The following is a 25,007-nucleotide window of genomic DNA, read 5'->3' as shown; positions in this document are numbered from 1 at the left end:
ACTAAATGCATAATTTAATGTAAATTGATTACAATTTTAGATCGTTCTTTATTTATAATGCTGATGGTTTTAATTTTGTCAGAAGACTGCTTAATTTGTTTATTAAAATAATTAGACTTAGTTCAAACTTTTTTAAAAATTTTAGAATAATTTTTTACATTGAGTCTTCATAAGCAAACAAAATATTTCTACTTTTAAGTTTGGTACTGTTGCCCATTCCGTGAATTTAGATTTAACATGAACTACATATTCACGGATAAAATATTAATTAGCTTGGTGTAAAGATTTTGGTGTAAAGAAGTTGCTACCCATGCCTCAACCATTAAGTTCCCTTAGTCGCCTCTTACAACATCTACGGGAAAGCAAGAGGTGGCCTAATGTCTAATAAATAAATAATGAGTCAGTGGACTCAATACCGTACATTTCTCATAGTAAAGTGCTGTGACAGCGATTCTTGTCGAGATCCTGGGGCTTTTAACATCCGGAGACCTCGCCCGCCGCTGCCACTTCTCAATCTTTCAAGGTATTGTGCATCCACTCATATTAAACTGTCATTCTTTTGTTTTCCATTTTGCAGGCAGTTCCTATTTTCTTTACCAGAAAATCGTGCGAATCCTCCGCGCAAATTCAGTACATTTAAATTTTAGGTATCCACTCTGTACCTATGCCGCAATACATTCATATTCATCCGCAACACCATTCCGAATATTTTGGAAGTATTTATTTTTGAGACGAGACATGTCATAATTAACTAAATGTAATTATAATATTAGCTCATACATAGCAAATGCTTACGTCATAATTAGCAAAATATAATTATATTTTTCTAATTATGACGTAAGCATTTGCTAATAATAATAATTTTGAGCTTTACATTTTACAATAACAAAAGATAAATAACACCCCTGCTAATGCCCTGTTACCTATGAGTCATTACTAATGCTCAACGTTCTACTGTACTTTACAGTGTAGTTCAAGCTTGAGTCTTCATAAGCGTTTGGTACGCCGACTCGTACACACGTGTTCTAGTTATACGAACCTTGCGCTCTGTGGCTACACACTTCGACGTTGATATTACGTGCTAGTGTTAGTGAATAAAGTTTTGTGTTTATTTGTATTGTGAACCGAGTATTGCCACTGTTGTGATTACTTGTTCTTAAAATGTTTTCGAGACTTCAAGCATTGGTAAGTTGGAATATAATTTTATTATAATTTATAATTTTACTGAATTGTTTTAGTTTATAAATAGTTAGAAAATATTTTTTTTCGCCGTGTCAGTTCTGGCATAGGACCGGCCACCTCTTCCTTTTCCGTGGGTATCGTAAGAGGTGACTAAGGGAACTTATGATCGTGGCATGGGCAGCAGTATCTCTCTTAAAATATCTCAAAATGAAGAGAATGAGGAGGAAAATGATGAAAAAGATAAGGAAGATATAAGTATAAAAGATACAGAATAGGGACTTTTTTGGTATTTCGTTGGTTTGTCCGTGGTTGTATATACCATATGTGGTTATATAATATTGTTTTTATACGTAGATCGATATTGATGTTTATTTTTTAGCTATTTCTACAAAATGATATTTGATTTTTGGTCGAGTCGTAACTCAAAAAGGTTATATTTTTAATACTGCTATTAATTTTATGCATATTTGTTTGTATTAATATATTATGAACTGGTATTTTATTTATCTTATCATTGACATATTCAAAACAAGATTAATAACATTAAAATTTTATTCAGCGTTTGAAACTATTTCAACGTATTTTTAAATATTACATTTCGAATCATTTATTTATTTTATTATAACTTTCATATTTATATACAAAGATTTAAAAGAAAAGTGTTACCTTTTCTATGGGTAAAAATGAAATGGCCCAGCCTGCGCTATCGGTACACATTGGTGGCACACCAGTGATAGAACTTCACGATATCGTTTGATTATACCGTCACGATACAATAGGAGAGCAAACTGTATGCATTTGTATGGAGACGCTTTTGTGAGTGAGCTAATGCTCCCGGGTACCTGTTTACGCTGCTTCCTACCCATCTCGTAGGGGGAAATTCCATAATAACTGTAAAAGGAAATAGAATTCGCATATTTACCGATACGACAACATAAACTTCAAGAAAAGAGCATATTCCCTTTTAAAAGGCCGGCAGCACACCTGCAATGCCGTTGGTGTTGTGGGTGATCATGGGCGACGATAGTCACTTACCATCAGCTGAGCCGCATACTCGTTTGCCCCGTGTTGTAAAAAAACTTTTTTCAGTCGGTTTCAAAAAGAAGTAGGTTTGATTTCTAAATTTATTATTTAGAATTTAAAATGTATAATTTAAAAATATAAGAGATTAGAATTTAGAAAATTCTAAAGTAGTCAAATTTACAATACAAAATTATACAGAAACTATATTCACATCGAAAATGTGAAAACAGATATACGAATTTCTTCTTTTTGAAGTCGGTAGAAAATAAATGTGATGCTTTAGCATCACAGAAAATGGTGTTCTTTAGAACACCATTTTCAAACCATTTAAAATTGTCTGTCATATTACATAACTATAAAAAATGGTCATCGCCAGTCTTTGGTCCTTTATGATAGACAAATATTTAATAAGCCTATAATAGTTATCCGCGATCTTGTGACCGCAGCCTTTTTGAAATTATTAAAATATTAAATATTACATACTGTAAGTAATTGCAACAAAACTAAAGGTTAAGAAAAAATCCAATTAAGACGAATTGGTCCTAATTTAAAACGCAAGACTTTACGTAAAAAAATAAACTTAGTAATATATATGTATTTTTTTTTATGAGACTTAGAAAGGCAAACAAGTTGACACACCACCTAATGGAAAGTGGTAACCGTCACGTATAGACATACGGCTAATAAAATGAAATGGTGCTAAGGAAATGAAACTCAATACAGACAAGTACATTTTTCTCCACAAAAATATTTAAAACAAACAAATAAAATGCATATACTTTCAGATTGTCCTCATATTATATTTACATGGTTATATTTTTTAACATTATTTTTTTTATTGTTCACAGTTTCGTTCGGTGGAGAATAAAGGGGATCTCTTATCCCACAATAGCGTTTGTGAGGAGAACAGTCTCACAACTGTCTCGACGTCAGATTCCTCTAGCGAGCAGAATGTCGAAATAGAAGGTACGTTGAATATATACATATTATTATATAGTATTTTAATTTTCCAAATAAGCAACCGATTTTGACGGTTTACCCCCTAAGTTCATTACAAATCATTTCTGCTGCTTTGGATGTATTCCATGTGTTTATAGTCAGCTTTAGTACATGCATTCCTAAATTCATAAATATTGGGGAAATTTGTTTGGTTACACATAGAAAATAACATGTGTTGAACTACTATAATCTTTTTTATAAACAGACTAAAAATATATATTCTTTATTGCACTTGTAAGTTACATATAAATTAATGTATTTATAAATGTTGTGAGCAACGGTGGACTTATCTCTGATAGAGTTCTCTTCCAGTCAACATAATACAGTGAGAAAGCATTTCGTTAGCGGGCAGGATAATAAAACTTATTTTTTATTTTATTTATTTCTTTTCAGATAAATCGACGCCGTTAGTGCAGACATCTTTAGAGGCAATAGACGAAGGTCACGCTGCACAATGTTCATACCCCAACTGCGATAAAGTTCTATCTAGATTCTCAGAATGCAATATTTGCATGGAACCCTTACAGGTAAGAGACTACAAAAAATTGAACGTGCATCTACAAGAATATAGAGTTTTAATAATAATAATATATATAATAATATACTTTTTTTAATTAGACTACAATTTGGTCCATTTTGTTAGTAACAGTTTTCTTACAAACTATGTCAGTAAAAAAGAAAAGCAAATTGATTAAAGCAGTTCACTGAGATGTGACCCAGTCGACTAGATCAGCATCCGAATGAAATGTCCAATTATAGGCGAGTTATATTTCTCGCCTATTACTTTTGAAATGCTGTTGGTGCTTGTCCTAATCCTGTGCAGCAATGATGCGGTTCTCTTTCTCCTTATAGCGTAGTAATCATCTACGCGAGATTGAGCAAACATGCTAGAAGCGCTACAAAAGCGAGGTAGCCCCAACAGCACTCTAAAACTATTATTGTAATGGATTCGTAGGGCACTGAGTGAGGCCTGAGGCCTGTGTGCAGTTGACCCACAGGCAGCTCGTGTAGAATGTTTGACAATATGCTTTGAAGAGTGTGATTTTAACTTCTTCACTACAACGGGCAAACCTGCGGGCCAACATGTTACATCTAACAGCCAATGCCCTACGCTCCCTTTCGACATCAGTTTGATCTTTAAGGTCATCAGTAACATAGTGCCCTAGGTATTTCAATTTATGCACTCTTTTTATATTCACTCCGTATAATTGGATATCGGGCACGTGTGTAGGATATTTACCGTTGGCCTTAAATATCAAATACTCTGTCTTGTTTACATTATATTTTAGCCCATGACTCGCTGAGTACGTCTCACACATATGCATAAGCTGTATTAGGGCTCTAATCGTCGGAGTCAGCAGCACCAGGTCATCAGCATAGCTTATGTTGTTGACACAGACATTATCTACGTGACATCTAACACGGCTACTGCTGAGTCCAACAATCAGATAATTTATGTACAAATTGAAGAGCTTGGGCGAGGTTAAATATACATATATACACGTTGAGGAAGCACTCACATGCATGTCACATTAGATGTGATTCATGAAATCAGCAAACAGTATTACAAGTGGTGATGTGACTTTGCTAAATACATTAAGTGAACCGATCGCTGCTAGGTCTGCTTCTAATCCAGATATTTCCACTTTCAGTGTCGCGGTCCTTGCGTTTGCCCATCGTGCGGCAATGTATGGTGTAGGAAGTGTTCCCGTCGCATGCATCAATGTGCATGGTGCCGTTTTTCATTCGAAAAACCAATTACACGGTGCCTAGCACTACAGCGGCTGATCAACGATCTCATGTTGCCATGTCGTAATTACAGGTACGATTTTATTAATAATAATAATAAACGTCGCATAATCAGACCATTCGCTTGACGCAAATAAATTGTAAAATGTGAGATAAAGGCTTTTTATGAAGCACTTTTATAGTTTTTTATAAACTGTTCATATATTGGGTATATAATATATCAACTAGGAATTTATATTATCGTATATATCGTATCACTTAAAAATTAAGTACATTTTAAAATTTTCCAAATATATATATAAAGTGTATATTCCATATGTCGTATATATATAGATATAAAAGTATTTTAATGTAATGTTTTGTCTGAAGTATGTTTGTATGTTTGATACTATCTCCAATCTATGGTAATGCTTATAATTGGCAGTTATTAAAAATTAGGAATTTTTAGCTTAAATAAAAAATAATTAACACCTACAGATAACTACATTCAAACTTGAAAACTAAACTCTAAATCTGAAGTAGAATATTCTAGATAAAAAAAGAAGACCAAGTAGAGATGAAAATTTGATCATAGTTGATGAAATAAAAGTTTATAAAGTTTACAACAATAAAACTAAAATAAATTCGTATTATATTTGTTTGAACATTTAATAAATATACACGTAAGAGATATATTATAAACATAGTCATTTATTGTTTCATATTTGGTTTAAATTCAAATTATCTTTATTTCATTTTATTTATTAGGCGCACGTAACAGAAGTTTACAAATACAAACTTAAATTATAACATGCTAGTACATTAATGTATTGATCAGGTAAACTTGCCACAACATGTGCACACAGCATAATCCAATAATAAATGCGACTGCAACAAAGCCATTCGGTTACAACTATTTGTGAAAAAATTAAACATAAAAAGAAACATAAAGAAAAAAAGTTAAATAATAAATATTCAAATAAACTTGTTTATAAGCACTTTTAAATTATTTTTTTTAATTTACTATAGAATTCGGAACGCTCTTTTAAATCTCTGTTAACATAAATGTACTATTGTCTAAAATGACATAATGGAAATGTTAATAACATTTACAGACATTTCATTGTTGACTACTTTGTATACAGATTAAAGATAGTACTTGCGGTCCTTCTACGGCCCTATATATTCAAATATAAAGTACAAACACAGAGCACAAACCTATTAATCCTATGTTTGGTTACTGAATCCCAAAAAAAAAAGAAATTTTATTTGCATCGTAACATAGTCTAACCCAGGTTAAACCCGTTATTTGTGCTATACACTAAAAAACTCTATATAATGATATGTATAATATCATAAATGTAATTAAAATCAAAATAGAGTTAATATATCCCACGTTCATAGTTTTTAAAACTGAACGATCTCCACGAATTAACCTGTAATAAGAGTGTCATTAATAAAAAGTGCAGGTATTGATTATTTTAGTTTTCATTAATGTTTTATCCCTTTTGTCCCCAGCCGAGGCTGCACAGACCTGCTCTCGGGTACCACCAGAGCAGAGCACGAGGAAGACTGCAAATTCGATACTATTATGTGTCCTGTAACAAAGAATTGCTGTTGTATTCCATTCGAAAAGTTATCAGAACATATTCAGTCAACGCACGATATAACGGCTATATACTCAGAAAAGATAAAAGTCGCCATCAAAAACTTCTGTACCAAGGTGAAGGAATCTGGTCGCCGTGAAATTACATACAAATATATACTTTTGCTTCACAAATGTGCTTTTACCGTCAAAATCAGCTTTTTCAACTATCGTTTCGAAGTGGATGTAATGGGAAAAAGACTAGGATATATAGCTAATCAAAAATTTAAATCTAGTAAAAGTGAATACTTAGCAAAAATCGAATTCCATACACAATCAGCTTCAATCAAGACGTTTAAATTAATAGAAGAAAAGACGTATAATAGAAATACGAATCTACAGTTGGACAGTACTTCATTGCATTTAAAAATGGGAGAGCTTGTAACAATCCGTGTGAGTATCAAAAAGATCACTGTAGAATTCTCGAGTAGCGATTTTGCCAGATCGTTAGATGCTTTATAATAATTTAGTATAAATTTTAAAATAAATTATAATACTAAGTAATGCCTAATTTAAGTATTTCACTGAAAAACCAAATATAAATTGTAATATAATATTTTCCTATTATATGTATTTTATTTTATACATCATACCTCATGCCCGATATGAAAGCAAACATTTAGAAGATTACTTCAACGGTGCTCCAATATAATCTTCGTCATTCTTATATCAGCCGTTACATGTCTACTGCTGAACATCGGTCTCCGCCATAGACTACCACAAGAGATGGTCTAGAGTCATCTGCATTTGCTGACTTCCTGCAATTTTTTTAAGGTTGTCACTCGATTGCTTTTTATTGTACAGGGTCGACACTCGAGAATCTTTCCTCCCCATCGGTTTTTGGTTCTTCGAGTTATGTGCCAGTCCATTAACATTTCAGCTTGCTTATCTTTCGGACTATATTGGGCTACACCCTATTATGTGGGCTTATACCTCAACAAATAAACCACATTTCTAGTGTATAATAGATATCTATTATAATATAGAATTACAAATTGGTAGTAGAATGTGTGGTAATGCGCTTAGTTAATTCGTCAACCACGCTCACTGCCTAGATAGATGCCAAGTTAGTAAGGGTGCCAGTGTATGTATTCGAGTTTTCTAGTAGTATAAAAGTAATCTGTAAAACATTATTTTAGCACTCAAATAAATGTCCTATGCACCTCATTATAATCATCATCATCTTCATCATCATATCAGTTTTTAACTGTCTACTGCTGAACATAAACCTCCCCCTTGAGGAGTTTTATCAGTAGCTAACTCATCCCTTATCTTATATTCGCATATGGGGTCAGCTAAGCCATTGCACGCTAACTCATCGGGTTCTTTTATACTTGCTCCTGCCTTATATTATCATTCAATAGTAGTGATGGGATTCTGAATATTACTTGCACTCGAAACCTCGAGTTTCCTCGAGTCGACTTGAGGAGTTTTATCGAGTGGTTTATACCGAGCCGAGTGAGAAATTCAAATTGTGACAAGTTTGCCCGCGGTAGCAGGAAACTTTTAAGAGAGAAAATTCTTCCTGATGCTTGTCATGCCGCACGCACTATAATTGTAGATATTCTACATTTAGTTGAATATACGGTTGCTACAACAGATTTATGGACGTCTGACAATAATAAAGCATACCTAACTATTACAATACTTATAATTTAAAACTTTTTTCGCAAACTATTACTACTAGAGAGGTTACAGAGAAACATTCTTCTATTATTTTAGCAAGTGTGTTGAAGTCGATATTATCGAAGCCGTTTGGTAGGGGAAAAATTGATCAATTCATTTTTTTAAAGTAGTTATTACACCAATTTCAGTTAAATTTGTTATCTCATTAAAAATACATTATTTCTGTTTTTTTTTTGTCGAGTTTATTTAAGTTTCATTTAAGTTAATTTTAAAACACGTATATTATTACATAAATTGTGTAAGAACATAATAAAACTGTTCATATTTGGATCTTATGAAAGTTCCTTGTTAGAATAAATTAAATTGGATTAGAACTCATTAGTAGTAGATTATAATATTTTAATTTGACTGATAGTTGATACAAGAGGTTTCTTGATTGTGTATGACAGGTTTAGTTTGAAGGAAAAATCTATTTTTTACATTTTGTTTAGATTTTTTTTTTTGAGAAAATGTATACACATTTTCTATGTAAAATTAATACTGTTTTATTCGTTTTAAAATTTTGGTCACTCGAGTTTTATAAGCCGAGTGACTCGAGTCAATAAAAATCACTCGAGTTTTATCTTCACTCGAGTGGCATTCGAAGTTACTTATCAAACACAAAAAATCACTCGACCCATCACTATTCAATAGTGTTGGGGTACGCGCCGCGGTATTAGACAGCCCAAAAAATCCCCGAAATGAAACACAACATACGAAAATGAGTATAATGTAAAAAAAATTATTACACTACTAAATATTCCAAATCTACAATGCTATAACCTGGTTTCCAGGGAATTAAATTATAGCGTGTTTTAGAACAGAGCGCCATCTAGTACCAACGTTAGAATTAAATCAAAATAATAATTGTATCTCCGCACAAATCATTAAGTAAATCTAAATAAACCATTTGTAAAATACAAATGCAAAATATATATATAAGTGTATAAACTATCAATTTATAAATATTGGGGCTCTCAACAAATAGATCCTATCAATATCCCGCGGTTTAACATATCTGTAGTCCCCTAGCTCTGAACTTAAGCCGTTCTCAGTAGACTCAAATGCATACTTGCCAACGAATCGCAGTTGCACATCAAGTGTTCCGTGGATTCCGATTTCTTTTTTTTTATACCACTGAGGTGACAAACAAGCATACGGCCCACCTGATGGTAAGTGGTTACCGTAGCCTATGAACACCTGCAATACCAGAGGTATTACGCGTGCGTTGCCGACCCTAAAGAAACCTCTTTACCCCCCTTTTGAAGAACCCCATGCTGTAGTCTCTTGGGAAAACCTCGGCAGGGAGCTCATTCCACAACCTGAGTGTTCGTGGGAGGAAACATCTCTGAAACCGCTCAGTACGCGACCATTGAGGCTGTAAGAGATGAGGATGAATTTCCTGTCGATGGCGAGCCGTACGATGGTAGAAAATGGCTGTGGGCATCATATTGAACAATTCCTCTGAGCACAATCCATTGTACAGGCGGTAGAACACGCAGAGTGAGGCAAAATCTCTCCTAAGATTTAAGGGTTCGATACCGCTGCACTCACTGCACAAAATGCACAGTGTATCCGAAGATAGACCCTTCCTTACTGGCATATGTCCAGTTAGGGTATCCATAATGACTCTTATCTGTTGTCTGCAACCGCTGTAGATGAGTTCATCCTATCCCTCAGCATTGTCGTTTAAGAACTTTTTACTATATCTAAGACCCTTCAAAGTCCTCAAGTATTTTTGCTGTTTTTTTTTTCTCACAGACTCCTCAAAGACAGAGTTAACAACACTTGATGCAAGTGCAACATATGGTTCAGGACCTATTATTTTCTATTCTGATCCCCTTCTTGCCAACTTATCGGTATTTTCATTACCTTTAATCCCTATATATCCAGGGAGCCATACCAAACTAATCCTATTATGCCTACCCAAATTATTAAGGTTTTGAATAGCATTTAAGGTTAACCCTGAATTTATCCTTGTTGATAGTCGCTTAACTGTCACTTAAAATATGGATATTCTTGTTTTTTACATTATTATCCAGATTCATAGCTGCACAGGTGGCAACAGCATACACTTCTGTTTGGAAAACAGTAGTGTATTTCCCTGTGTTTTGACATATTTCGTTTTTAGTTAAATAGATTCCAGCTCCAGTACCTATTGACATTTTGAAGCCATCCGTATACCAATATAGGTCATTCTCCTGTAGAGATGGCGGGCTATGTTACCACTCTTCTCTCTGTGGTATATGAACTTTGAAGTTCTTTTAAAAGCAATAAGTAGAATGTTCAGCAGATAATAAAAATAAGCATTTTCAAGTAACTATTTTTCTAATTATAATTTGAATTTGGTATTAGATAATTATTTTAGGCTATTTTATTTTTAAAGAAAATACAGATGATTATATTGTCTATTGGGTACATTTCTAAGATGAACGTCAGAATTCTTTTTGAATAACTACGCACAACCACTCTTTAGAATCAACTTCCAGCAGAAATATTTCAGAACCGATACGACATCATAACCTTCAAGAAAAGAGCATACTTCTTTTTAAAAGGCCGACAGCACACCTGCATTGCCTCTAGTGTTGCGGGTGATTATGGGCGACGATAGCCACTTACCATTAGATAAGCCGCATGCTCATTTGCCCGTTGTGTTGTAAAAAACAAAAATCTAAATCATTTGTTTGTTAAGTTCTATTAAAATCATACTGCAAATAGAAGAACTAAACTGACAAAAAATTACGTTTTGTTCTACTGCGTATAGCATAATATAACCAAACCATAGAACTATAGGGATATAATCAGAAAATTGAAACATTTAAGAAAATTATTACGATATATATATGAACTGTATAACTGTACAGCACGTTTCCTTTCATTTTAGGATAAATAAAATCCAAAAACAAACTGGCTGATCGGTCTTTGACAATCTATGCTCTATTGCGCTGTATTAATTTTGTAAACTGACTGCATTGTGGTTCATACCAAAAAAAGTGAAAGAATAAAAAACACAAGCACTTTGAACAATTATTTTTATTAAACTCTTAGTTTATAAAATTTTATATTTAGACCTTTTAGGTTATATTTATAAACAGTACACTTATTTCTGTATATAATACAAGCAAATATTTGATATGAACTTATATTACTTCATTCAAGTCACATATATTTGATATTAAGTCTCGCCATTATTTTGACGACGTAATCTCTTATCAAGTTTTGCATATTTTTTTTTTGTTTCACAGAGAAAGTGAGTTATTTTTCAAGACATCAACAGTTACACATATATATTGAATTGATCATAATTATTTTAATAATTTCTAGGTTTCTCGCCTTACAATAGATATATTATTAAAAAAAAATGAGAATACAAAAATATATTCAACCGAGCTAAGAGAATACTTAATTCAGATTATTATATGATTTATGGCATACCTATGTTTATTTATTTATATTTATATATTATATTTCATTAAAATATCTTACTAATATAATAAAATTGTAACTGGACGATATCTGTACCTACATGGGAGATATTTGATGTAATGAGTCTTAACAAAACCAATAGATGCCAAAACAATAGTTTTTAGAAATTATGTCTGTCTACATGTTTATTTCGGTATTATACAAAAAGTACTGCACCAAATTGGATACAGTTTTCATATTTGTATTTCTAAAAGTCTTAGTTAAAATCTGGTGTATATTTCATGACGACACGCCATCTAGTGGTGGTTTATTTTATACTTTTTTTTTATACAACTTAGAATGGCAAACAAGCTGACAGCCCACCTGATGGAAAGTGGTAACCGTCGCCTATAGACATGAGCAGTACCATGGACATAACAGAGTATATTGTTTCGCCCATGATACCCCCCATGCGTTGCCATTCCATTGTAAGAAAAGAAAAGAATTCCTGAGTCCTCAACTCAGGAATTCTTTTCTTTTCTTACTTCTGAAATCGGCGCATACGAAGTTGCTAGCAAAAAACTGGTTAATGCAATAAATATGTATTTAAACACTTGTTTATGTTTATTATTTTAGACAGAAAAAAAAATTAGGTTAAGTTTGAATTTACAAATATCTTATTTTACAATTTTATACAATTTATCGCTCTTAATGTAGAAAATAATAAATGAATAAAGAAAAAAAAAAACAAAAGCAAATAATAATTTAGCACCATGTGTACTAAAAAAATAACATTTATAGTATATTAAAATTCTTTATCGATTCAATGTACTTAAATATAAAATTATTAATAAAAAATGCAAGTAAACAAACAAATCCCATTGTCATGTAAATATAACCTTACTATTATAAATAAGTAATTATAAAATTAACTTGTATCACGCAACGCAACGTCACAAAACATGTTTGCAATTAAAAATGTATGCCTGCAAATGCATTCGTTTTTGTTAAACAAGATTTTTTACCAGAGAAAGACAACAAATGCCATTTGCATGCAGTCTTCTGTCCCACTGATGTTTCCCATACCGGTAGCGCCCTCTTGGCTATTTCGATTCGAAGGGTATAACATGCCAGTAGAATTTACAAGGTACAAAAGCATAATACCTTAGTCCTGTAGAAAGCAATTAATCCAATTTTGTAATTAATAATTCTTTTTTAAAGTAGTAACACCGCCTATGCTGGCAGATAGGGGTAGCTAATATATAGCTATAATATATATCTATATATATTTTTGTATCATAATTTTAACTTTTGCTTTTTTATAAAATGTAAGTATTTGCATGCCTACATCACTTAAGATAATTAAACAGGTGCCTACGGACGTTTGTTAATAATTTTAAAACTGTTTGATGCAAATAAACTCATTTCATTTAGTTACAATATCTGTATACTTGTCCAATAACGAAAATCGATATTCGATCGATATGGACGATATCGAAATGGGTGATGACCATTCTCCGCCATCAATGCCCAGAGGATCGGATCCATTTACCATATCTCCACCATCAATGTCACGTTAATAGGCGTAGAAGAACTCGTTATATAGATATCGGATCGATCGATATGGACGATATCGAAATGGGTGATGATCATTCTCCGCCATCAATGCCCAGAGGATCGGATCCATGGGTAATACCATATCTACTGGCAGAGTTTCAGTGACAGTTGATACGTGAGGATGAAATCATGTCAGTTGGCCCATTGTGATAAATTCACTAGGAATTAATCACGTTAATAGGCGTATTGAAGGTGGGAGGGAGGGCATGAGATTTTCCAAGAGACAACTGCATGGGATTCTTCATAACAGGGGTAAAAAGAAAACTTTAGGAGTCGGCAACGCGCGCGTTATGGCGTAGCAAGCATTCATAGGCTACAGTAATCGCTCGACTTCATGCCGAAGTAATTATTAGAGTAATCACTCCAGCATGAAGTCGAATTGACTGAGTATATTGCTAGCAATGAAGACGAATATACAATTAATATTATCAATGCTATACCTAATATGGATTATGAATTAATTTCTTTTATTTATTATTGAACAATTGATTTGAAAAAAATACTTATAAGGATTAAAGTTATTTTTAATTATCCTATAATCTTACATACTTGTATTTACACTTATTTTTATGTTTAACGACGATAACTTACTATTTGGCAATACAGTAGACCTTTAGAGCTCTAATCCTATAAAAATATTTTTTCTATTAGTTAAGTTTAATGATCAAAATCGTATGTATGTAAGTATATATTTGTTTTGACTATAAAATAATATTAGCATGCCTTTTTATTGATGTAGTAAAATAATAAATTTATTTATTCAGTTATTAATTATATAGCTATAAATTATAGTTTATTATATATATAAAACTCCATAGATACTTTCTTCTTTCGTGTTCTCAACGTTGACTCAAAGAAATCCCTTCAATTGATATCTATATTAAATATGTATATATAATTTAAAAATAATACACTAAATAAATACTTTTTTTAATTGTTTTATATAATATTAACGTGTTCTAGTTTAATTAATTATTTATACATTTTTACCATTTAATTTTTAAATGGTTAAATGTGATAAAAAAAGCATGCTAAAATTATACCAAATACTCGTATAGAAAAAAATTATCATATTTACTTACACATTTACAATAATACGTATCTATATTAAAACATTTTTTTTATAGATAATGTTATAGTACAAAAACTAGGAACGAAAAACCATCATAGTTTCAGTATTGGAAAATTTCAATTAAATATTCTATTTTCGAAATAACCAAACTTTTTTTTTAGTAATGCTATATGTAAATAGCCAGTGGCAAACAAATGAATGCTTAAAGTGAATTTCCTTAGACCTATAGAGTCCATTGATAAATAGGTCATATATGTCATTAAGTCATATAAATTTAATTATTATAGTTATATATGAGCCTTGTACATCATAGATTTATGTAATAATGAAAAAACAAACCATATTACATATTTTACTAATATCACTTAGTTTTAAGGAAAGGTTTTGCGTTATAATAAAATTCGGGAACATAAAAGATGTCATATAACTTCAATAATAGTAAACTCAAACTAGTTTTAGATAAGATAAAAAAAAAAGTAAAAAAAAATTATTTATAATATTTCAAAAATTAAACTTTGCTATTAAATAAACAGCAAAGTTTAATTTATTAATACAAACAAATAATTAATTAATTAAAATTATTCAAAGTCAATTTATCTAATTTATCTATTGCTTAAAGTCGATCAATAAAATATTGTAACCAAAAGCGCATTTAGAGTGGGGGGGGGGGGGGGCACTAACGCATAGAATTGTCTGGTGCTTAGCGTTCAGTTATAAGCGAAGACAGATCGGAGAATGCATATGTAACTTTAGAGGATTATGCACATTTTTAGGAGCCCCTCCCCCCATAAAAACAATTTTAAATGCGCCAAAGATTGTAACTAAAAATACGTGCAACAGATATTAAAAATAAACGTAATAGCATGTAATGGCATTGTAAAAATAATCCTTAAATTGATTATGATTATGTTAATATATAATAGACTTTGGCTAACAATAAATAAATAAAAAAAATAGTAATATGATATTTTTATATTATAAAACTAGTCATACGATGATTATCATTCTATTAGACATATAGATAGGTACTACAAATAAAAAAATATTTTAAAATTGTACAATATATCAAAAATAATATATTTATCTAATATTTTTAATGTAAACTTTTAATCTAATGTAGGTCTGTCTGTCTGTGAAGTGTGTATTTTTAACAATTATAAAAATAGCAAATTATATATTATTTTATTCGACATTAAAACTATGAGATTCATAATAGGCCTATTTAAAGAATTATCTAAAAATAAATTAAAATTAATTTAAGAATGTACTTACACTTATAAAATTCTCAAATTATTTTATATTAGATATGTGTTTTTAGACATTCGTCATTTTCAAAATGTAATAAAAAATATTGATAGTTAAAATTACCATTGACAAAATTTTATATTTTATTTCTTGAATGATTGCTATATTTTATTTAAAAAACATTCATAAATAAAAAAAAAATGTACATATTTACAAGAAATACCATAATTAATGACACACTTAAAAATATTTAATATTTCGTCTTTCCAATTTAATTATAATTTATATAATATTTTCACAAACAATTTTAATGCTTTGGTAAATGTTATTATTACGTTGATATAATTACCTAAAAATTTTGTTAGTAATAAAATTTTAAATTTAAATTCCACCAATATTGGGGGTTTTCACAAAATATGTGATCAGGGTACCCTTTCCTTTGACAAACGTAGGTCCCCGACACTCGCAGGTATATCCCACGTTCATTAGTACCCTGAAACGTGGAATTAATTATTAAAAAAAAGTAATGTATAAAAATTCGATTCTGCTGAACCATTTTTAACGAAACGTACGTAACGTGAAGCAATTGTGTTTGCATGGCTGTGTTTCAGTTTGAAGGATGGGCTATGACAATAAATTTACAGGGTACAGAGAAATAACATCTAAATCGTCAGGAATGGCAACGCATAGGAGGTATCATGGGAGAAACAGTATACTCTGTTATCTCCATGTTACTGCTCATGTCTATAGGCGACAGTTACCACTTTCTATCAGGTGGGCAGTCAGCTCGTTTGCCATTCTAAGTTGTATAAAACAAGACACTAATGAGAGATAGGTGAGGATAAAAGTAGGTCAATTAACCTATCGAGATGAATTTAATGAGAATTAACTTCATTATTTACAATTCCTTTCCCTGATGGGGAAGGTTAGAAGGTCTTACTCCAAAGAATTGGTTGAAGTCTTAAAATGATGTTGGTAATAAGTGAGTACTCACTTAGCTGTGTCCTCGGTGACTTGTATTTTCCCCATAATCCCTGTAGAGTCCATCCTGGAGGCTACGTTGACCGTATTCCCCCATATGTCGTACTGCGGCTTCTGAGCACCCACCACACCAGCTATCACTGGCCCATGATTTAAACCTGCACAAGGTTATATATTTATTTATTCTTTACAATTTTTACCATCTACTTCGTCCTTGTGATCAAGATTATCCAGAATTAAAAGCATTATAAGTTCTTCTCTATCATAATAACATGTATATATCACTTTATAGTCAACTGCAAGAACATTAGACACAGTCACTCATCTCTGACAACACTATTGCCTGCTGCTACCACTATTACCGTCCCCACTGCTGCTCACACCAATGCAGATAATTGCCAAATAGACGCTGTGGCATAAAACACTATATTCACTTTTTTTTTTTTTTTTTTTTTTTTTTTTTTTTTTTTTTTTTTTTTTTTATAGAACTTAGAATGGCAAACAAGCTGACGGCCCACCTGATGGAAAGTGGTATCCGTCGCCTATAGACATGAGCAGTACCATGGACATAACAGAGTATACTGTTTCGCCCATGATACCCCCATGCGTTGCCATTCCTGAGGACTCAGGTGTTATTCCTCTGTACCCAGTAAATTCACGCCATATCCCACCCTTCAAACCGAAACACAGCCATGCAAACACAACTGCTTCACGGTTGAAACACGAATGGGACAGAGGTACCCAAGCAATCGACTTTTGTACAAAGTCTCCCTCTGGTAAACTTTTCAACGTTCACTCTAAAGACTTCCGGATGAAGCGGTAACATTTGTCGGAAAAACATAGTAAGTTCAAAAAATTCTCATTACACATGTACCTTCATAGATACAGGATTGAATTCTCAAGTAATGTGACTCTTGCCTATATAAGAAATACTCTAAAGTCAACTGTTGACTCAATTAGCACTTACCTATTCTAAGTTTAAATCTTTGGAATGACTCCCTGTTGATTTGGTCCAGTATCGTCATGAGAGCTATCGCGAACTCCACCAATATTCCCACTGTATGCTCCTCTTTTCTATTCGCATCCTATAAAAAAGCATAGAATAGATTTCAAACCCATTATATTTTCACTCAGAGACAGAAAACATCGTACTGTACTCTCTCTGGAATTGTAAAAAATTATTGATTGCAAAATGAGATGCGTGAAAGTCTAATGATGCAGAGTTATTCTTACAAGATAGAAGAAGAGGTAGTCTTACAAATATACACTGTTATTCGAAAAAGGTTTACCAATCAAGATTTAAACCCTGAATGTTTTGAATCTAACGTCTATTGTATAATTATAATAATTTCTGAATTCTTTTGCCCTAAATTCTGAGATAAATTCTGAGACAAGATACTCCAATAGTTAAAATATGTTTAAGTAAAAGGTTTCTTTTTTATTAATAAGATGGTTTTATTTATTTAGCCTCTCGTATTTTAATTTTAACACCTCATAGTTAAGTAGTATTCATTTACTTAACTTTCAAAGTTTTTTTTAAATATTACATAAATACAAGTTTATATAGAATTAATTTTGTAGATATTAACTTACAATCTGTTCCTCTTTTCCTGGTCTCAGGCCGGACGCAATCATGTAAGTGCTGCCTATCGTCTTGATCTTCTCTATGCAACTAAATTTCGGTTTTAACAGTAACTGAAACAATATACATTTACAAATAATTATTTACTTCTATAATATTATGTACTACTTTATCTATATCAAAAGTTTTAAACCTGACATTCAACTCATGTCTACCAGTTGTAATATCAGACAGACAAGAATTACTTACTGGTGGGAAGGTGCTACCTTTTGGTGCACTTTTCACCTTTTTATTATGTCAGTTATGCCTTTGTACCCTGTAATTTCACTACTATATCTCACCCTTAAACTATGTATTTCAGTACAGGCAAACTTACTTTATCAAAGTCGCATATAATTTCATTGAGCAGTCGCAAACACTCCAAGCCCTGCTTGTTGACATCAGTTTCGTCGTAGAACTCTTTGTAGTTGGGTATGGATGCAAACATAACCGCTATGCTTGAGTACCTCTCATGATATAAGTCTTCCTGTAACGAATTCAGTACTATTATTGTTGCTGTGATAGATTTTAACTTTTTTTATATAGCTTTCTGTTTATTTAGATGGATTGTAGATTACAGAATTAGTCTCCTATATTTAGTAGATATCTGCCGTGTAGTTTCGGCATAGAATGGGCCACCTCTTCCTTATCCGTAGGTGTCGTAAGAGGTGACTAAGGGAACCTAATAATCTAAAGATGGAAAGCAGCGTCCCTGTTAAAACATCATCAAAAGCCTAACTGCATTTGCCAATCCACTCGCCAACCGTGGCAGCTACTGACAAACCCCCCTTTATGGGGAAGGTCTATGTTTAGCAGTGGACAGTTAAGAGCTAATATGAAAGAATGAGTTAATCCAGTAGATAGCTCTAACTCGTCGACTTCATTCCTAAATACAACAATTAAAATAAAAAAAAAGTGTGTCTTTTCAACAGACTTCAAAAATAAGAAAGGTTGATTTTTTTATGTTTATTTTAATAAAATTGGTTCAGCAGTTTAGTTTTTTGGTCAAAACAAATGAAGTCAGTTTATTTTGTAAAACACACCCTTTAATTATTACAATATTATCTACAGCTGTACTAATATGATCAAACGGAAATGTTCGTCCTTTAATTTGAACGCGCTAATCTCTATTAAAACCAGTCAGATTTGAAAAATTCTTCATTCCTTTTATAGATCATTTCTTAAGGAAAGTTAAAGACTATTCAACATCACATTAAAATCATAGGCAAAGCCGCGAGCTACAGCTAGTAAATATATATAATTAAAATATTGGAGAGTAAATTTAATTTCTGATACTACTCCAAAAAGAAGACTACTCAAATTGCCTGTATTATTTATGTATATGTTATACCATATCTTGACTAATTCTAGATACAATTTTCATAATTTCTTTTACAATCGATTGGATTTACTGTCATATTAGTACCATATTGAAGTCTTTATCAACTGTAAAGCAATGTGTTAAATTAATTTATAAAATAATTTTATTGCAATCACCTCTGATGCGACGGAAGTCAAAAAATGTTGAGCCACGTGTGCAGGTAATATATTTTCTAGAAGAATCTGAAATGAGAAAACAATAATTATATTTACTATTTCTGTTGTACAGTCAACTTGTCAACAAGGGGAAAAAGGATTGTTAGTTATTGGGGAAGCATTACTCATTAGTACCCCGTCAAAGCATACCAATAACACAAACAGGGTTTCTATTCCATCATCATTTATAAAAAAAACTTGTCTAAACATATGTAATTATTCGTATTTAAAAATATATCTATTGGCATGAAAGCTGCTTTTGGATATTTTTCTGCATTAAAACGCCTATAAGAAAATAGCTTCGACTTAGCTTCGTTGCAAATTTTTACCTTTCTTAGGAAGTGAATTTATTAACAGTCAAGTTATACTTGAACAGTTGAATTAGACAAAAGTTTTGTTTATTATATGTTCGTTTACCCTCTGTGATATAAAAAAATCTACTACTAATCCAGAAGTACATAAATCGCAGTGTTCTATGAACACTGAAAGAATCAAAGAAACTGATGACGGTAGAAAAACTCACTTTATTAATCCCTCTCATGGTCTCCACTTCTTCTTGCTCAAATTTGAGCTTATCCTTCCATAGGAAATCAGTTCTGGAAGTGAACTCAATCTGTCGATCCAGGATGTGAAGCATCGCGGCCAGGAAGACCAGAGCCATACCTGCTTTCGCTGCGTAAGGGAGCATTGAAAATCTGCAATTAATTAAAAGGAAATTTAATAATTTACTTTTTTTATAGACAAGAATGGTAATCAAGGATAAAAATAAAAACATTATAAATATTTTTATTTTATATACTCGTATTAATAAAAAGAGGAGGACGATATAACGCAAAAACGCAAAGCAAATATAATCCTCGTACCTAATCAGCCATCGTAGCATATGAACGTTTGCAACAATGGACGCGTCATTCGCATGTTGGTAACCCAAAAACAAAGTAGTAATGATGAAGTCTAAATCTTTAATGTCCATTAATAAATTTTGAACCAATCAAACTTAACCTACTCTTCATAGAAGCTTGGATCGCAAAACAATAAGAATAAGAAATTTTGCCCTGTATAGACGATCCATATGGATCATCTATACAGGGCAAAATTTCATATGCATATGCATCGGCATTCCTGAGGACTACTTCAGGAACAGAATTGCATTTGTGATACCATAAGTCAATCAAAAGTGATCTTTTATTTGCAATGTTCATTATGCTGTTTATGTATAGATAACGGTTGCCAATTTCATCAGTTTGGGCATTAGCTTGTTCACCATTTCAAGTTGCACATCTTCAACCAAAAGTAATTAAGCTTCTAAATCTTTTATACTCACTCAGTATCCATGTCTTGTATCGGATAGTATACAAATAGATCAGTGGAAGCGAACAACGATATGTGGGTTATCAGCGTGAGGCACATCAACACCATTTTGAACACGAACCCCACGTGCAAGAATACCGATATTGATGCTAACGTCAGGACCGAACTGTATAAGTAACTCTGAAATAGAAATAGAGAGGATTTATCACCATTTATTATTTATTGTTTTAGCTGTTAAGTCCTAATTTCTAAACATAGGCCTCCCTCATACACTGCTATCCCTCATACACTGCAGAAATGGTCTTGAACCACTTGCATCAACTAATTCGCTGAATGCATTTGAGGTCTTTGCTTAATTAATAAGGGATCGATAGTTGATTATTCGATTGCTTAGTGTTTTTAGAAAGATGTTTTAAGAGGAACGCTGCTGGTCATCCCTCCACCGTAAGCTCTCTTAGTCATCTCCTATGACACCCACAGGAATGGAGTGGCCTATTCTATGCCGGGACCTACACGGCTAGGTAGAGTATATCACTTTATTTGCTTTTTCAAGTCGAATAAAAAAAGTATATTTTATACATAATAATATTATTAAAAACTTTTAATACTTACAGGTGCGGAGTCAATTTCGACGTACTGAAACGGCGTTATGTTCAGCGAGTCTGTAGAATTTGATACAGTGCTGTTAGTTATGGCGCCATCTATTGGATACTGTTGTACCACGGTCGTCTGTAACTGATTATGATAATTTGCAATTAGTTTTTTATGTATAGGTTTAATCGTACTGGATGTAATAGGTACGGTCATTAAGAGACAGGAGTTAACGCTATCATTTAGATAAACTATAATAATTAAGTTAATTGAATTATCTCGACGCTTCGACTGGGTTAAACCAACCGTGGTCACGAATAGACTGATGCTGTCAATGTGTCAATGTGAGAAGAAATAACTTCTGCCTCCGAAGCGGAGACATAATAGTGCTTCATCAGTCTATTCGTGAACAAGACCGATGTAACTTGGTCGAAACGTCGAAATAAACCAGGTAAATTATCATAGTTTACCTAAATGATCACGTTAATTCCTGTTTTTAATAAACCATAAAATATGCAGCGCGAATGTCTAAATGTTAATAGGTATGATCAACTCGAAATTTAGTAATGTCATGGAACTGTAAAATTTTTAAACAAAACTGAAAAAAATACAAGCTATAAATCTAATTAAATAATAGATTTTTTTTTAAATTTAATATGAATAAATAGCTAACTCTGTATACCTAAATATCGAACCTAAGAGGCGCATTGCTTTACGTAATGAGATCCCATGCTCTAGTTCTCGGACGAGTCAATTTGGGAAAAGACTTTTTCTAAATTGGCTCGGATCTGCGCATTCTAGATGTGCCTCCGGATTCTCGATGCTTAGTTTCTCATATTATAGGATATCCTAAGTTAAGGACTAGAGTTTTTTATTATCATATCAGCCGTTAACTGTTCACTGCTGAACATAAGCTTCTCCAATAAGGGGGATTTTGCCAGTAGTTGCCACACATGACAAGCAGATTGACAACTGCAGTTAATCTTTAAGTTTAAAAATAACAAAAATTCTTACCAAATTGATGACAGAACAGGCAGCTATGAGCAGTACCGTAACCAAGAACATAGTGAGTCTTATAAAACGGTTGCTGGCCACCACCTGAAATATAGAAAATATTTTTATAATAACAATATCTTGGCTTAGTAGTTTAATTAAATTCTTAATTGGTGCATATAGACTTCCCTCAAATATAACAGAAAGGAATGATCATGAGCTACTAGCATTCAAAAGCTGCATTATATTTGAATATTTCTCTGCATCTAATGATAGTAGTCCTAGACAACTTTGCCTTTACGCAGTATGGAGCCACTAATCGAGAACCTTTTTTTCCCACGAATGGTTAATAATTATAGCTAGCTGTATAACTTGCCCATTGCCACTTAAGCTTACTATACTGATTATTTTAGTTTTTTCCTTTTGCGAATATGCTCATTTCGGTTTCTACTAAGCAGAGAAATTTGGAGCAAGCTCGCTGAGCAACTTGTAGCTTCAGCATATATATAGTTAGTAGTATAAAACCATGTTTCAATTTCTCGTCTCTCTAAATCATCTCTGGTAACACGTACTAGTTAAAACTCTACACGTTCAAACTTTGGAATATCAAGTTTATTTACTCTTAACTCTAAATGAATGAGATTGACTTCTAAACCGCAGTAGTGGTAAACGAGCTAAACTAATGCAAAAATTGACAGTAGATTTTGGTATTGTAGCTACATAGTCTTTTTAATAATATTTATTATTAAACTGATCTTTGAAAGTATACTATTTTCAAGAATTTACTCCACTTTGGTATCTCGCAGGAAAGACAGTCAACTTTCATACCAACCTGACCAGGCTTCGTACAATTGTCAGTGTACAAGTCTTCAGCAAGAACGGGTACGTCCGATAGGGGGTGCATCCCTCGCCGGGTAAACTGACCATCGTACCACGATAAATAGACAAACACTAAAAGGGTGATGAAGGTAGGCCCAAACGATGCATAGATCACGATGCCCCTAAAACAATTCATTTACTTAAGTGTTTTAAAATTGATAAGTTATATGTTTTCTACTTGTATGTATACTCATACTAAGACATTTACGAAATAGATAGAGAGAACCGAATGCAAAAAATCTCCATACTTTTATGCAAGTTTTATATAATACAATTTTATCTTTGGCTGTTAATTTGTCCCACAGGGTTACACTCTGGGTTCGTTGTTCGCGTCGGTGTAGCCTCACTGTAGGCTGCAACTGAAAATCAGTGCTTTGCTTTTAAGCAAAACCATCACTGAGCTGTAACCTATTTGTGTCACTGCAACACACATAGTGAAAATATATTTTCGTATTTTATCTTTTGTTTTATATTAAAAAAAAGTGTGATTATTATTTTGTACGAACTCATTTGTTAATTAACGTGTGCCACAAATGGCTCAAATAAAACGTTTATCTGTCTTTCAAATTGAGTTTTTTATGTCGAATATGTCAGTCTATTATAACGTGGGATAAATGCTGTAGAGATGAGAACTCTAAGAAACATGTGTAGTATTACATAGAGTGAGACACAGTGTGATTAAAGAGAAGTATAGACTGATGGACTGAAAGACGATGTAGTAACAAAAATCGAAAAGAGCAAGTTGCGTAGGTTTGGACATTTGGAGAGGTTGGATTAAAGCAGAACTACGAAGGAAGTTTATCGAGCACGATTGAATGGAGATGTCAGTACTCTAGGTGGACGTATGCTGACCAAATAGGCGACGTGCTAAAATAGGGCCAAATTAAAAGTACCCATAACCGACAAGCGTGTATGAAAAGATTGATGAATGTAAAGGAAGTTAAAAAGGTCTGTTTGAATTGAATAATGTGAGAGATAGGCGTAAGAGATATACATGTATGTATGTCAAATTACTTTTGCACAGTAAGCAGTTGTATGAAGGCAATCAGCGTGAAGAGCAGAGCTGCGCACGCGACGTTATACTTGAATTGCGCGTCCGGCTGGTTCCTGTACTGACGCTCTTGTGTGCTGCTCTTGAACCATAGTGTCACACAATTCATGCCCTCGGAGTTGTTACTGTAATAAACAGACATAAAATTCATTAAAATCTACTTAATAAGGGCATTCAATACCAAAAATATAGGAATGAAATCATCATACATATATATATATCATACGTATAAGGAAATTCAAAAAGAATAATTGTCTTGTTTCGCGTAGTATGTTATAGTTGTATAGGCATATGGCATAGTTTTGATGGAATAGTTTTATGCGTACATAAAATTTTGGGATTATATCGATGATTTCTTGATGTCTTGATGACTCACATTTTACTTCTCTCTAAAAACAAACTTACAGGTTTCGTTACAACTCTAGTTGAATAAACAATAGAATAATAAAAAAATGCAAGAACT

At 32.5% G+C, this 25,007-nt stretch overlaps 2 protein-coding genes across 3 annotated transcripts in view; one reads left to right on the top strand and one right to left on the bottom strand.

Annotated features, from left to right (window-relative positions):
* The first annotated feature begins 1,006 nt into the window (after positions 1-1,006).
* LOC128200490 (uncharacterized) lies at positions 1,007-7,144 on the top strand. Its single transcript, XM_052894090.1, has 5 exons — positions 1,007-1,185; positions 3,054-3,171; positions 3,598-3,731; positions 4,857-5,026; positions 6,451-7,144. Exons 1-5 carry the CDS (start codon positions 1,162-1,164, stop codon positions 7,037-7,039), a joined length of 1,035 nt encoding a protein of 344 aa, XP_052750050.1. The 5' UTR covers positions 1,007-1,161; the 3' UTR covers positions 7,040-7,144.
* Positions 7,145-13,267: 6,123 nt separating this feature from the next.
* LOC113520078 (adenylate cyclase type 2-like) overlaps positions 13,268-25,007 on the bottom strand; it is a 243,327-nt gene continuing 231,587 nt past the window's right edge. For both annotated transcript variants that reach the window (XM_052894116.1, XM_052894117.1), the window contains exons 14-25: positions 24,508-24,669; positions 23,447-23,615; positions 22,636-22,719; positions 21,643-21,765; positions 21,044-21,210; positions 20,243-20,414; positions 19,681-19,746; positions 18,521-18,670; positions 18,156-18,257; positions 17,530-17,647; positions 16,576-16,720; positions 13,268-16,074 (exon numbers count right to left, since the gene is read on the bottom strand). In XM_052894116.1, the coding sequence (XP_052750076.1) occupies positions 15,963-16,074; positions 16,576-16,720; positions 17,530-17,647; positions 18,156-18,257; positions 18,521-18,670; positions 19,681-19,746; positions 20,243-20,414; positions 21,044-21,210; positions 21,643-21,765; positions 22,636-22,719; positions 23,447-23,615; positions 24,508-24,669 (1,570 nt within the window). In that variant the 3' untranslated portion in view covers positions 13,268-15,962. The remainder of the gene's footprint in view (positions 16,075-16,575; positions 16,721-17,529; positions 17,648-18,155; positions 18,258-18,520; positions 18,671-19,680; positions 19,747-20,242; positions 20,415-21,043; positions 21,211-21,642; positions 21,766-22,635; positions 22,720-23,446; positions 23,616-24,507; positions 24,670-25,007) is intronic.

The sequence above is a fragment of the Galleria mellonella genome, unplaced genomic scaffold (genome assembly GCF_026898425.1).
Source record: "Galleria mellonella isolate WM207_F2 unplaced genomic scaffold, CSIRO_AGI_GalMel_v1 utg19, whole genome shotgun sequence".
NCBI lineage: Eukaryota > Metazoa > Arthropoda > Insecta > Lepidoptera > Pyralidae > Galleria > Galleria mellonella.
The sequence above is the reverse complement of the archived record's forward strand: the minus strand, read 5'-3'. Positions and strand labels throughout refer to the sequence as shown.

Bases quoted from the DNA above. Each gene is read 5' to 3' on its own strand.
- LOC128200490 (XM_052894090.1), top strand. From the start codon at position 1,162: ATGTTTTCGAGACTTCAAGCATTG. The intron at 1,186-3,053 runs GTAAGTTGGAAT...TATTGTTCACAG, and splicing joins TTTCGAGACTTCAAGCATTG to TTTCGTTCGGTGGAGAATAA. The intron at 5,027-6,450 runs GTACGATTTTAT...TTTTGTCCCCAG, and splicing joins TTGCCATGTCGTAATTACAG to CCGAGGCTGCACAGACCTGC.